Consider the following 12,857-nt stretch of genomic DNA (forward strand, 5'->3'; position numbering starts at 1 on the left):
ACAAGTGTTGATCGAATGCAGACTGGAACTAAGTAATAAAAACATAAATAAGAAAATATGACTTTCAGTAGGCCAGAGTCTAAGAATAAATCTGAAATTGCAGGTAAACAAGAATCAGCTATTTCAGAGATTAAACAAAAGTATGAGTGCCGTTTTTGTCATGAAAGATTTCGAAACAAGGACGCCTTAGACCGTCATGTGTATCATCACACGAATGAGGTAAGTAATTAACCTCGTTATTTGCAGAGTATTCAACATTGTAACATATTTTTATTTTAGAGAAAATTTATTTGCTCCTTTGAAGGATGTTCCAGTTCCTACACCAACGTTGCTCATTTGAGACGGCACGTTAAACGGGTGCATGTAGATAAAGTTCAAAATCAATCTGTCGATTGCATCGATGCTGATTGTGCAGGAACCTTTTCATCCATCGAAAATATGCGTCGACATTTCCGTGAAGTCCATCAAAAAGTTAACTATGTATGCAACAATTGCAGTCAGTCGTTCCGCAGAAAGCAACAATTGAAACGACACATTATTTTGCACACCGGTGAATACCCTTACCAGTGTGAAGTATGTAAAAAAGGCTCTATTAATCTCAAAGCTCATATACGTCACAGAGCTTCACACATTCACAATTGCGATACATGTGGACGAGTTTTCAAGAATTGGAGTGGATTAGTAGCTCATCGAAAAATATCACATGTGAAGGAATTTAAGTGTGAAGTCTGTAATAAGGTTTTTATTTCGCAAAAAAATTTGAATTACCACAAAAAAGTTCATCTCAGTCATGACGAAAGAAGTGTGTTTCAATGCACTTATGACACTTGCGCTAAATATTATTATGAAAAAAGGAATTTAATGGCACACATTCGTTCAAAGCATGAAGGTCGAAAGTTTATTTGCGGATTTGAAAATTGTGGCAGACAAATATCAACTAAACAAAAATTGGTTTTGCATTTAAAATTACACTTGTTCGAAACCATGGGATCTAAAGAACAGCTAAATTCTAAAAGAAAAATTCTTAAGTGCTCTCAACAAAAACAAAAACAAAGGAGGAAAAAAATTGTACCTGCAGTGAGCGTTTTGACCGGTATAAATTTATATTCCAATGTAGGAAATACATTGATAAACAAATCAAACGAAGTATCAAGCGATGTTTCGGAAGCAAAAATCTTGAAAAGTTGAAGTAATCTTAAATAAAATTCAAAATCATAAAACTAAAAATCCGCATTTTTAGTTTCACCTACTGTATTTTTAGAAACTCATTTCCTCATGCAACTGGGCAGACTTACGTTAGTACTTGTATTTTCTTTAGTTTCTCATTTATTCTATTACATACAAATTTACTTATACCTTATCAAAACTTTTCTTTTTAAAAAGGTACTATATTTTTTTAAACAAAATATTGATGTGCGTGCATTTATTAAAAATTATTGAGTTTCTTTATACTTCTACATAAACTTGGAATGTTTTATTTTCCCGAATCACCACAACTCATGAATGATAAATATAACAGGATTCCAAGGGTACAGCAAATTATGTATTATCGTACAATCTTTTTGCCGTTATATGAAAGGATCCCCTATTTTTAACGCATATATTACTTATATACAAAATGATTCATTTTTGTACTGGAAACTAAATTTATTCATTTTGTAAAATATTTCGAAATGAATATACAGAAGAGTGTGAGTTGCGCAGTTAAGAGATTCTCTTCAATAAAAACATATAAACATATTGGTATGTGAATAAAAAAGAAGGTGAGTACTTAAAGATTTAAACAAATTTCTCTTCGATTTAGCTTTCTGCGGTCCGATGTTTTCTCATGATTTTAACTTTTTGGATTGAGACGAATTTTTACAATAAATATAATGTCTATTAAATACAAAATTTTACCTTGTAATACATGTATGAAAGACCGGGCATAGGTACAAGTTAAATTTCGAAAGCACTCTCTATGTCTCTCCGCAACTCTCTTGAATTCTCATTCAACTTGATAATTATAAATACACATTCATACGCATATGTTTTCTAAAACTTTCTTATTTAAATTGTCAGTCGTGACTCGGTTATCAACAGTAAAATATGAAGTTCTGTTCTTTACCTGTTTCAGTAAATATTTAGATTTATTTTGACATTAATTAAACTAAATAAGATTTACAAAACAGTAAAATAATAAATTAAAGTCTGAATGACATAAAAATATTAAAAATAAAGTGTTTTCATTACGACTGAGCTAAAATGTTTGGTGTTTATAAATATTTCATGTAATCAAAATTCGCGCTAGAAGTACTTATATGTCAACCATTTATTTAAATAATACAAAATTTGCAGGCAATTGAAATAGAAAAGTGCAAATTCCACAAGCTAGACTCTGTTTTTGAAAAATATTTAAATTTCTTAAAAAAGTTTTTGAGTTCAAATTCTTCTTTTATAAATTAGTAAACAATATCAAAACAGTTATCACATGTGATATTTTCTCTCAAGTAACCCTCTTCTCGGGAGAGCACTTTACTCTTGGATACATCAAATGAACAACTGCATGGTTCATTTCAAACAATATAGTGAGGATACTAGAAGATTTCCATGAAAAACAAGCATTTACAGTTCAGTTCTCGTTCAATTCGCATATAAACCTACTAGCGTTATATTTTTTAGCATCGTCTGTACTGTACGTTTATGTATAATATACAGTAAAATTATCAAGTTTCCCTAATCCAAAATGGAAATGCAAATACTACCAATATTGTTTATTAATGATATTTTGTAAAGGTTGTATTTTATTAAGTTTTTTGGAAATAGGACTTTGAAATACACGAAAACTTAAATGAAAATACCTATAGTGTAAATTAATGTACTTATTGAAACGAAAACTATAATGATAAAATAAAAAAAGAGAGTGAAAATTTTAATGTTACAAAACACAATAAGCATCTACATACATACTAATTAGCATCATATTTTTCTGAATCATATTGAAAAATGAAATAAAAAAATACTAACTATATCTATTAGATATTGTGTTTACTTTGTTCTTAAATGGATTAGAAAGGATGAAATAGAAGTCAAAATGATGAATATATTAAAATATATATAATTCAAATACATTGTATCGAAAAATCTATCATACAATTTTGTAAACTAACGTGCATTCTATGCAGATTAGAAAACTTATATTATATTGTCATTCAATTTTAACACTCAGGGTGAACTTTCTTTTAAGTAAATATCAACAGGTAAGAAATACGAAAATAATATATTCAAATTATTATACCTAATATTTAACTTAATTTTTTATTATAATAAGGTATTTTAAATGTATTACATAAAGAACAAATATTTACCGATAGGCGCGGATTTTGCGAAATCAAAGTGTCAGAACCAAATATGTAAGGATTTTCTCTCCCTACATGATATGAATTTACATTCTTCAACATATACTTATTTATTATTTGTAACAAATTATAAATTGTGTTACCTATATGTATTGATTAGGTACAACAAACTAAATACTTTTAGAACTCTAAACGAATTATTATATTTTAATACTGTCTCCGAATAGTATGTATTAAGGTCAATTGATATGTTTGGCTATACAATTTCATGCCAACATCATTGCTTTTTGCTATAAAGACATTCAGGTCAGTATTTAGAATACATGTTAAGTTTTGATCAGTAGATTTTCCTAAACTATAATTATTACATGTATAACACACAAATAAAATAGGTTTCAGTCAGATGTGTCGCTCAAAAATTATGAGTTTTCAATGCATAAACTCTATAGTTCAAAATGTGCTCCTTTTCCTGTATCAACTTTTGCATGTATTGTAAATGCAAATAAGCTTATAAGAGAATGCAAGGAGTTTGATCAATATTTTTTCTAAATACTTTTTCGGAAGTAATTCCGTTATTTTCTATTTGATTTTCAGTTTGTATCAACAAAATCAAATAGAGGGATAGAATATGAAGAAGTAAAATTAAATAAAGAAAAATCTATCGTCTTTATGAAACTATTATAGAAAACTTAAGATTTATAATTAGTGTTACCATTCAAGAATGGACATCAATAATAGTTATGTTACAATATTGTTATAAAATGAACTATCTTGATACAGTTTTTGCACAATTTCATTTATTTACAATAGTATTTGAAAACAAAAGATTTAGACAAAACAAGAAATACATGAATAATAGTAATAGATAATTATAATTAGATAGATTAACAGAATTTCAATTAATAAAAAAATTAAAAGAACATTCTTTAATGAATAATACAAAAAAAAATAGAGAAAGTAGTCGTCTAAAGAACGACATACTATACCGCATTTCGATGATGCATACGTCATATGTATTTTTGCTTTTCGTACCTCTCATTTCACATTTTTTATACCTCACTCTTTTATACTATTAGGAACTATTGGGAACAAAAAAAAGGAAAAAAATTTCAACGATTTTTTTAGTTTTCCCCAAGATTTTCATTAACTTTCACTTTTCATGTTACTCGCGAGACTCCCCTGAACATTTTAAAATTTTGAAGTTTTTCCGATTTTCCATGAAGTTTCCGAAGTTTTCCTAATTTTCATAGACAACATTTTCCAACGGAAGAACACGAGTTCAAATTTCCAACGGATAATTTTTTTTAAATATGCTGTCAAATCTGTCATTTGAAAGACTTACCACACAGACGGACGGACGGACGGATGACATCACGAGCATAATACCACTTTTTTTTTCAAAAAAAATTGAAATGCGTTAAAAAAATTTTGTCACGATTTTTCAACATTTATTTGGAATTCTTGATTTTGTTTTTCATAAAGCAATGTATTTTTTCCATTTCTAGACTATTAAGAATTAAAAATGCCCGGATTAGTCATTTTTAGAAGGAGGTGGTCTGTAGGCTCCGACGACTTAATTGTCCCTGGTATATTTTTATTCACTGTACATTTGATTTGGTAAGTTATTTAATGAGGAATATTGATAAGCCCATATCAATAAAAATAATTCTTATTTACAGGTTAATTATTCTCGGTTGTGTTGTGCTAATATTCAATTTTGAGAAAGAAGATTTATGCGTTGAATATTTATGGATATTTAATATTGGTTACATATCGATTCTCTTAGGTATTATTGTTTTGTTGTTTTTAGTGAAATGGACTTCACAAATTTTGCAATGACATTTGTAACATATTCTTTGTAGTCTTAAACTCTTATTCTTTTTAGTGTCTCTGTTGATCGAATTGGGAATATGCACATTAAGTATGAGAGGTAGCATATTAGATCCTGAGCCAAGAGAATTAATGAAATATTGGCTTTATTCTCGGATTTGTAAGCATAACAGAACACTTTTTATCATTGAACAATTTTATATTGATGAATTTTTCAGTTGTGATGCTTGTGGATTTATCTTGGCTGAGTTTGGGAACGTATTGGTTGTATGAATTTTATATGAAATGTCCCATAGAACAACCCAAAGATGCAATGATAGGTATGTTTTTTTTCTATTGAGTTGTAAAAACTCTATTATAATTGAGAATTTTAATTATAAAGGTACAATTGCTTGCAATTGGATAGTAAATTTGACAATAATTACAACAGTATGGTGTACTTTTGACCCAGCTGGTCGATCGTGGGTCAAAATGAAAAAATATCAACGATCAATGCGTGAGTCTGAATCAAGATTTCAATATAAACGAAGTGGTCATCGAAATTGGAGGCAACGCAAAGTAATTCGTGCTTATCAAGATAGTTGGAATCACCGATGTCGTCTTATGTTTTGTTGTATTGGAACTAGCGATCGCAATCGCAATTCTTTTGCTGACATTGCTCGTTTGTTATCTGATTTTTTTCGTGACTTAGATGTTGTTCCTTCAGATGTTGTCGCTGGTCTGGTTCTTTTACGTAAATTCCAAAAACTTGAACGTGATTCAATTATAAGACAACGCAAAAACGACACTTATGAATTTTTGAGTGGAGTTCCAATTACTCCACGAACTCAGTTCCTGCCATTGAACGATAATGCTGTGTATGACTTTTTTCAATGCGTCATACATTATATGCAATATGCAATAAGTGCATATGGGTGGCCTATGTACTTAATGACAGACAAAACAGGAGTGATGAAATTGTGTCCTAAGTTATCGTGTTATCCTACATGTTGTTGTTGTTCATGCTGCAGAAAGCCAAAACCATCAAACGTAGAAGTTATAGAAGACAATTGTTGCTTGTGTAACTTTGCCGCGCTTAAAAGCATGTTAAACACAGGAGATGTAAGATTTATAATTTTATATTAGATTTTTTAAAACTTAATAATTTTTTTCAGATCGAAGTTATTTATGCCACTTTTCACGTCGACGTAGGCGAAACTCCATTCTTTATATCCATCGATTACACACATAAAAAGATCGTAATTAGTATTCGTGGTACATTAAGTATGCAAGATGTACTCACAGATTTAAACGCTGAAGGCGAGGTACTACCTATAGAGCCACCTAGAGACGATTGGTTAGGACACAAAGGAATGGTCCAAGCAGCAATTTATATAAAAGATTCAATAGAAAAAGAAAACCTTATTGAGAAAGCTCAGTTACACAATCTCCAACGCAATACTCAGACGTTTGGCCTAGTGATGGTTGGACATTCTTTGGGAGCAGGGACTGCAGCAATATTGGCAATATTAATGAAACAAAAATATCCAGATTTGGAATGTTACAGTTACTCACCTCCAGGAGGATTACTTAGGTAATTCACAAAATATTACCTAAATAATTTTGTAGCTGCTTAACAATTCTTTTGTTTTTAGTATGCCTGTGGTTGAGTATTCCAAGTCATTCATAACATCAGTAGTAGTTGGAAAAGATGTGGTACCTAGAATTGGTTTACATCAAATGGAATCGCTAAGGGCCGATTTGATCAATGCAATAACTAGGAGTGTAGATGCAAAAGTAAGCCTTTATTCCTTAGCTAAAATATAGGGATAGATCATTATTTTATTTTTAAATATTTGTAGTGGAAGACTATAGCTTGCTCTGTCATCTGTTGTTGTTGTGGCCCAGAGCCTACTTCCGTCACAGAAATGTCAACCAAAGATTCCAACATTAATAAATATAATGAACAAAGAACTACTGCACGACAAAGTACCGTCCATCCAAATGACAACTCAATAGCTTTAACTTTACACAATCCATTATATCCACCAGGACGCATAATTCATGTTGTGAGACATCATCCTTCCGAAGATGAGTGAGTACCTATTTTCCTTATTTTCTCAGTTACGAAACGCAAGCCAGAAAAACACTGTTAAGCAGATGCACTTTAAAAAGGACAGTTTCTTTATAGGAGCTTGGCTTTTCGATTCATTTTCCATTAATATTATTTTCGTTAGTTTGCTCTGTTACTCAGATTAAATTAATTCTTTTTACAAAAGTAATTAATTGACCACTAATCGCTTGTGTTCTTGTAAGCTCTAAGCATTCTCTTATTACCTTACCTATTTTATGAATTTTGAATTTCAGGCACAAGTACGAGAAGACTTGGAGGTAAGTTGTATAGCTAACTAATTTTTAATAACGCAAGTATTAGTATTGCGCATTTAAGCCTTTATTTCGATCACCCGGTATTTTGGCCATTTCTAGACAAAAAAAAAATAAAATTAATTAAATTTTCAGTCATAATTTCATTCAAAGTTACTTTACAAAATTTGTTGAACAAAAAATAAACATTAATCATAATACTTTTAAGGCAAATGTTAAATAACGAACCTGTATATCAAGCAATATGGGCACAGAACACAGATTTTGATGAAGTTATTATTTCACCTGTGATGCTACAGGACCATATGCCAGATACTGTATTGGAAGCACTTAAGAAAGTGAGTACTTGATTTCATTTACCTTTAATATATGTTTTGTAGTAGAAAAAATATGTTTAATAGTTATATTTTATTTGTTTTAAAATTATTTAAATGTTCATTTATTACATTTGTTCATCTGGCTATTACTTTAACCGTTTCCGAGAAGTTGTTCATACCGTTACTAATTCAATTATATTGAGGAAAGTTATTTAAGATTATAAAAAAAATATCATTCACATATTGATTGTTAATTGTAAATATTTTGAACAAAAATAAATTCATATGTACGAAAAATGCATTTATTTTTACTTTTTTCATTTATTTATTTTTTGTTTCTTTTTTTTTCATTTACGCATTTCGTAAAACTGATTCACAGGTCGCCATTGTAAAAAATAATCCTCCTTCTGCCACTAAATTACTCGTACGAGAAGCGACGACCATAGTTCATAGCATAAGTGATACTAGGTATTGTGTAGTATAAGTTAATTTATATATTATTTTAATTTTTATGATTACCGCAAAATATTTGTATGTATTCTGTTTGTTCATATTTCTTTTGCAAACTTCAAAATCTCTCTTTTTTTATTAAAGTTTTACATTTGTTTTTCCTTTCGTAAATAATAATTAAATGTATTTTATCTTATAACAGGTTGTAACAACTTATGGCCCTCGCAAACCTAATCGTCAACCATCTGTAGTAGAGGATTTTGATGAGGACAACAACATGAAATTTCATCATAGTCCTATTTCCACATCGAGAATCTGTAAGGAAACGTCTTTTCCTTGCCACCAGTACCTTAAAGGAGAAACAAATATTGAAGTTGTTCCGTCTATAAAACCAGTTGATATTAATTCCAGTCTAGCTTCAAGTTTACGTGGTAGTCAAATAAGTTCAATATATCATTCAATGGACAATGAAAGTATTTTAGGGCGAAACAGCATATCAATGCCTACAAGCGAAGCCACAACTGTGCAATTTAATAGGACGTTTGTGAATTATAATGACGCGCTATCGCAATCAAATCCTCCTTCATATAATAATTCGTCAAGCATCACTGTAAATGGAGGTCACAAACCAAATAATTTGAGTTTAAATGATTCCAGATTAAAAAAGATTTATTCTGTGGTTGGAGATACAATTGGAATGGCCCCATTGGCTAGTCCTGAAAGTCTTTCTGAAATGTCAAGTGTAAGTAGTTTGCAAAATGGTGATTATACGCCCGAAGAGAAGCATCTTCTATCAGATTTTGAATCTCAAATGCACACTCCTAAAATACTAAGGCGTGCTCCCAAAATAAATGCTCCGCTTTCTAACATTGATTGGAAAACCATAGAGGAGTATCAGACGCTTGGTCAGGTATTTTTTACAAATCCAAAAAAAGTGCCTTCCAATGATGACCTAAATTCATCAGATATCATGATAGATGACACATTTGACTATACAAATTTTAATAAACATCAGTTTGAAATGTATCGAAAACATGAGAGTTCAAGGTCAGATAACAGCCTTGATGAGACAGAGCAATTCGCAAATAATAGTACAAAATTAGGGATGAGTGATAGCGCCATACATAATCGAAAGTCCAACGCACTCGCTATTGAAATTGGAATTGTGAAAGGCGCAAATACAGTTTCTAGTAGTGGAACTTATGCTAGTGCAGTATCATCGCTAAGTGGTTTACAAAACTATAGTAATGGTAGATTAGTCACGAAAATGAATGTGTTTGAAGAAGAAGAGTATTTCATGAGCCGAGTTACGCCAGAAGGCGTAATTGAATCTCATTTCCCAGTTTATCATGACTTTCACGAAGGACCAGACTATAGGTTTGATAGTAAAAATAAAGCTTCGAATTTTGAAATAAACAGTAACAGTTGCAGCACAATTGGCAATGAGTCTCTTCCTTTGTTGGCTAACTTAAATGAGCGTACGGTGAATGTCACGAATGCTGCCAACTATGTACGAAGGAAAAAGTATGTATACCCAATAGGAAGAAGTGCAGCCGTTCATGGTTCGCCGAGTTATAGAGTAAGTTCATCAACTGTGTCACCGAAATTCTCCAGGTCTAGTCAATCAATTAATAAAAACGAAAGTAGCGTATAAATGATTCAAAAGAAAATTAAAAGATCATTCAGTGCTTTTCCGTTACCGTACATGATACCTAGGCTGTTTTCTACTATTTTAGACAAATTTTACATTGTTAGTTATATAAAATAGATTAGTAATGTTACTTCATCATGATAAGCTGATACATCAGATAGAACGTATTGCATATTATTGTTCGAAAAATCTATAAGAATTTTACAGTAACCATCACTTTTTGACAAATAATTTATTTCACTTCTTAGCAAAACATTTTTATCTCATGGAAATAGTGTCAAAAGAACTGTCCCAACTAAAAGAAATAATAAATAAATAAATTATATGAAACGCATAATTTTTACTACATGAAAAATATCTTATCTTATTAGGATAAAATAAAATATTATTCCGTGCCAAATAAAATCCATCATTGACATTTATGTAATGTCTCACCATTTTTGAAAATATGAAAAAGATAAAACTTATATCCTTTCAAGAACAACTTGATTTAAATAAACTACTCTATTAGTTAAAGATGATGCTAAATGCATTTTCAATACTATGAAAATTCGTTCCAATAGATTTAACAAATTAAAAATACACTGCATTTATTATTGTTAAAATAAATAATGATAATATCATTTAAATTGTGTTTTATTAATTTAATTCAATTACTTATTCAGTGTAAATACTATTATCATTTTAGTTTTCCTGCGTGTTTTAAAGATTCCCAATCAACAGAGCTGCCAAAAAATTTATGTTTCATCACTTGATTTACAGAAAATCTGTGATTGGAATCAACTACAATAAGACTATTCAATAAATCTTTCGCATCCTCTTCAATTTCGTTGTCGTCTAATTGAATCTCAGCAAAATAATCCAAGCCACCTGGATGAAAAGTAAAAAATCTTTGTTCAGTCAATAATTCAAACATGATGATACCAAGACTCCAACTATCAGATAATTTTGTGAGTGGCCGTTCTGGAGCAACATAAAATTCTGTCAGAGCTTTAACACTGGGACTCAAAAGACGTGTTTCATTTTGATAAAAATATGTTAGTTGCAATTGACCTTTATCGCCAAGAAGAATATTGTCCAAAGATAAATCTCCACAAATAATATCTTTTGAATGTAAGTCATCGATTGCACATACAAGTTCTGCGCAATATTGACGCACTGAAGCAGTAGGAAGAAGTCGCATTCCATTAGGGAACGTTAAGTCACTCAGAGTACACTGCTTAATAAAATGGCTATTAGTATTTACTGACCCCGATGCACAGGAGTCTATTTGGTTGATTTCTTTTAGAATTTCATCTATGGACCCATCTTCTATATCACTGTAACTTGAATTAGTACTAGCAATAGACTGACTTTCCGAAAGGATATCTGTATTTTTAGATCTGCTTAATGTGCTAGCAATTGAATGTAATAATTTTTCACTGCAATTCAATAATTTTTTTACATCCGTTTCATTAGAATCATTGTTCGCTGTGCTTTCTAGTTTTGATAAATTAGGAGATGTGTCGTTATCGGTCCCCATTAGTTTTTTAGCAGGTTTTCCAATATTTGTTTCTGGAAATATTGTCCCATAAGGCTCTAACTTGGTTAGCTCAGTTGGAAACTGATAATTTTTTATATAGTTCCATAGCTTGCCACCAGAAATTAATTTTAAAATTAAGAAAATTGATGTAGATGTTTGACAATAAGCTACTAATGGAACCATGTAAAGAGAATCTTGAGGAAGAAAAATCTTGCGAATCGCTTGAACAGAATGTGGCTTTTGTAAAACTTTCAGCATGTAGACTTTTTTATCAGTGACATCCTGTACTTGTTGTAGTCCCTCAACGATAGAAACTATACGAAAACGAGACAAGTAGTTTAGTGGACGTTCCAAATCGGAATACATCGCTTCAAATTCGTTTTCCACTGATTTGGTGGACAGTAAAATAAGTGAATCGCTTGAATTTTCTTGAACAATTAAATTATCAAAAATTTGCTCCGCTCTCGACAGATACTTGGTCACTTTTTCACGCACAATTTTCTTACGTCCTACGTCTGAATCGTTTTTAACTCCGCATAGCAATATATCTATTCCATACTTGTATGAATCAAATGCTTTTTGGTAAGATCCTAGTGCGTCGCTCTCAACTGCTTCTGTAAACTTTAATGCTGCTTCATAAATATAATCAAATGAACTATCTTCTTTAAGCTGTTTCAATCTTTGCTCGATATCGGTAATCCTACTGTCTTCAATATTTTTCTCTAATGATACTTCTTCAGTTAAACGTTCGATTAAGATATTTGTGTCTGGATCACTTGATAACCGTTCTGAAAATGTTTTTGTCATCACTCGATCTAACTCTTTTGCAGCAAAAGTCGTTTCTTCGTTGTTCAAGTCATCTGTCAGAAAAGTTTTAACACTAAGTTCATCTCCACAATCAATTCTATCTTCTCCAATGTAACAACTCGTTGTTAACGAAGTATCAAAAAACTTTACAAATGCTTCTGATCGATAAAGAACTGGGTTGTCTCCAATAAAATTCAACAAACTTATAATGTAATTTTTTCGCTCTTCAATTACCTCCGGCGAGAATCGTTTGAAGTAAGTGCTATTTTTCAGTTTAGGAATCTTTGTTAAATCGATTTTGGCCTCGCAAGCTTTACGACAAATTTCCTTATAGAATTTGCAAACTTCACGAAAACGCTTATTGACTGTGATACATGATAAAGCCTCCGGTGTATTCTTTGGAATGATGATTGATGTTATTTTATAAGTAGTGTAATTTTTTTGAACTTGTGTTTCGGTTATAGCAAAAGAAAAAATCCATTTTTCCTGATGGCTTGCCATTATAATTTAATATAATATTGACAAATCAATAGCCGCTTTTTGGATCTAAAATCGTTTATTTATTTAATTTAATTGAA

At 30.8% G+C, this 12,857-nt stretch overlaps 4 protein-coding genes across 4 annotated transcripts; 3 read left to right on the plus strand and 1 right to left on the minus strand.

Annotated features, from left to right (window-relative positions):
- Nucleotides 1–10: 10 nt before the first annotated feature.
- Nucleotides 11–1,227, plus strand: LOC134835579 (myoneurin). Its single transcript, XM_063850460.1, has 2 exons — nt 11–219; nt 280–1,227. The coding sequence occupies exons 1-2, from the start codon at nt 58–60 to the stop codon at nt 1,186–1,188; spliced, it is 1,071 nt and encodes a 356-aa protein (XP_063706530.1). The 5' UTR covers nt 11–57; the 3' UTR covers nt 1,189–1,227.
- Nucleotides 1,228–4,859: 3,632 nt separating this feature from the next.
- Nucleotides 4,860–8,633, plus strand: LOC134833129 (diacylglycerol lipase-alpha-like). The gene is made up of 12 exons (XM_063847349.1): nt 4,860–4,955; nt 5,018–5,124; nt 5,224–5,328; nt 5,387–5,488; nt 5,551–6,269; nt 6,323–6,741; nt 6,803–6,944; nt 7,010–7,242; nt 7,515–7,538; nt 7,741–7,870; nt 8,229–8,317; nt 8,502–8,633. Exons 1-12 carry the CDS (start codon nt 4,861–4,863, stop codon nt 8,506–8,508), a joined length of 2,172 nt encoding a protein of 723 aa, XP_063703419.1. The 5' UTR covers nt 4,860; the 3' UTR covers nt 8,509–8,633.
- A 165-nt stretch (nt 8,634–8,798) lies between these two features.
- On the plus strand, nt 8,799–10,235 carry LOC134835336 (uncharacterized). Its single transcript, XM_063850211.1, has one exon. It carries the CDS (start codon nt 8,799–8,801, stop codon nt 9,951–9,953), a length of 1,155 nt encoding a protein of 384 aa, XP_063706281.1. The 3' UTR covers nt 9,954–10,235.
- A 432-nt stretch (nt 10,236–10,667) lies between these two features.
- On the minus strand, nt 10,668–12,854 carry LOC134834593 (ribosomal protein S6 kinase delta-1). The gene is made up of 2 exons (XM_063849323.1): nt 11,968–12,854; nt 10,668–10,820 (listed from the first exon to the last, which is right to left on the minus strand). The coding sequence occupies exons 1-2, from the start codon at nt 12,778–12,780 to the stop codon at nt 10,788–10,790; spliced, it is 846 nt and encodes a 281-aa protein (XP_063705393.1). The 5' UTR covers nt 12,781–12,854; the 3' UTR covers nt 10,668–10,787.
- Nucleotides 12,855–12,857: the final 3 nt, after the last annotated feature.

Source organism: Culicoides brevitarsis, chromosome 3, assembly GCF_036172545.1.
Source record: "Culicoides brevitarsis isolate CSIRO-B50_1 chromosome 3, AGI_CSIRO_Cbre_v1, whole genome shotgun sequence".
Taxonomy (NCBI): domain Eukaryota; kingdom Metazoa; phylum Arthropoda; class Insecta; order Diptera; family Ceratopogonidae; genus Culicoides; species Culicoides brevitarsis.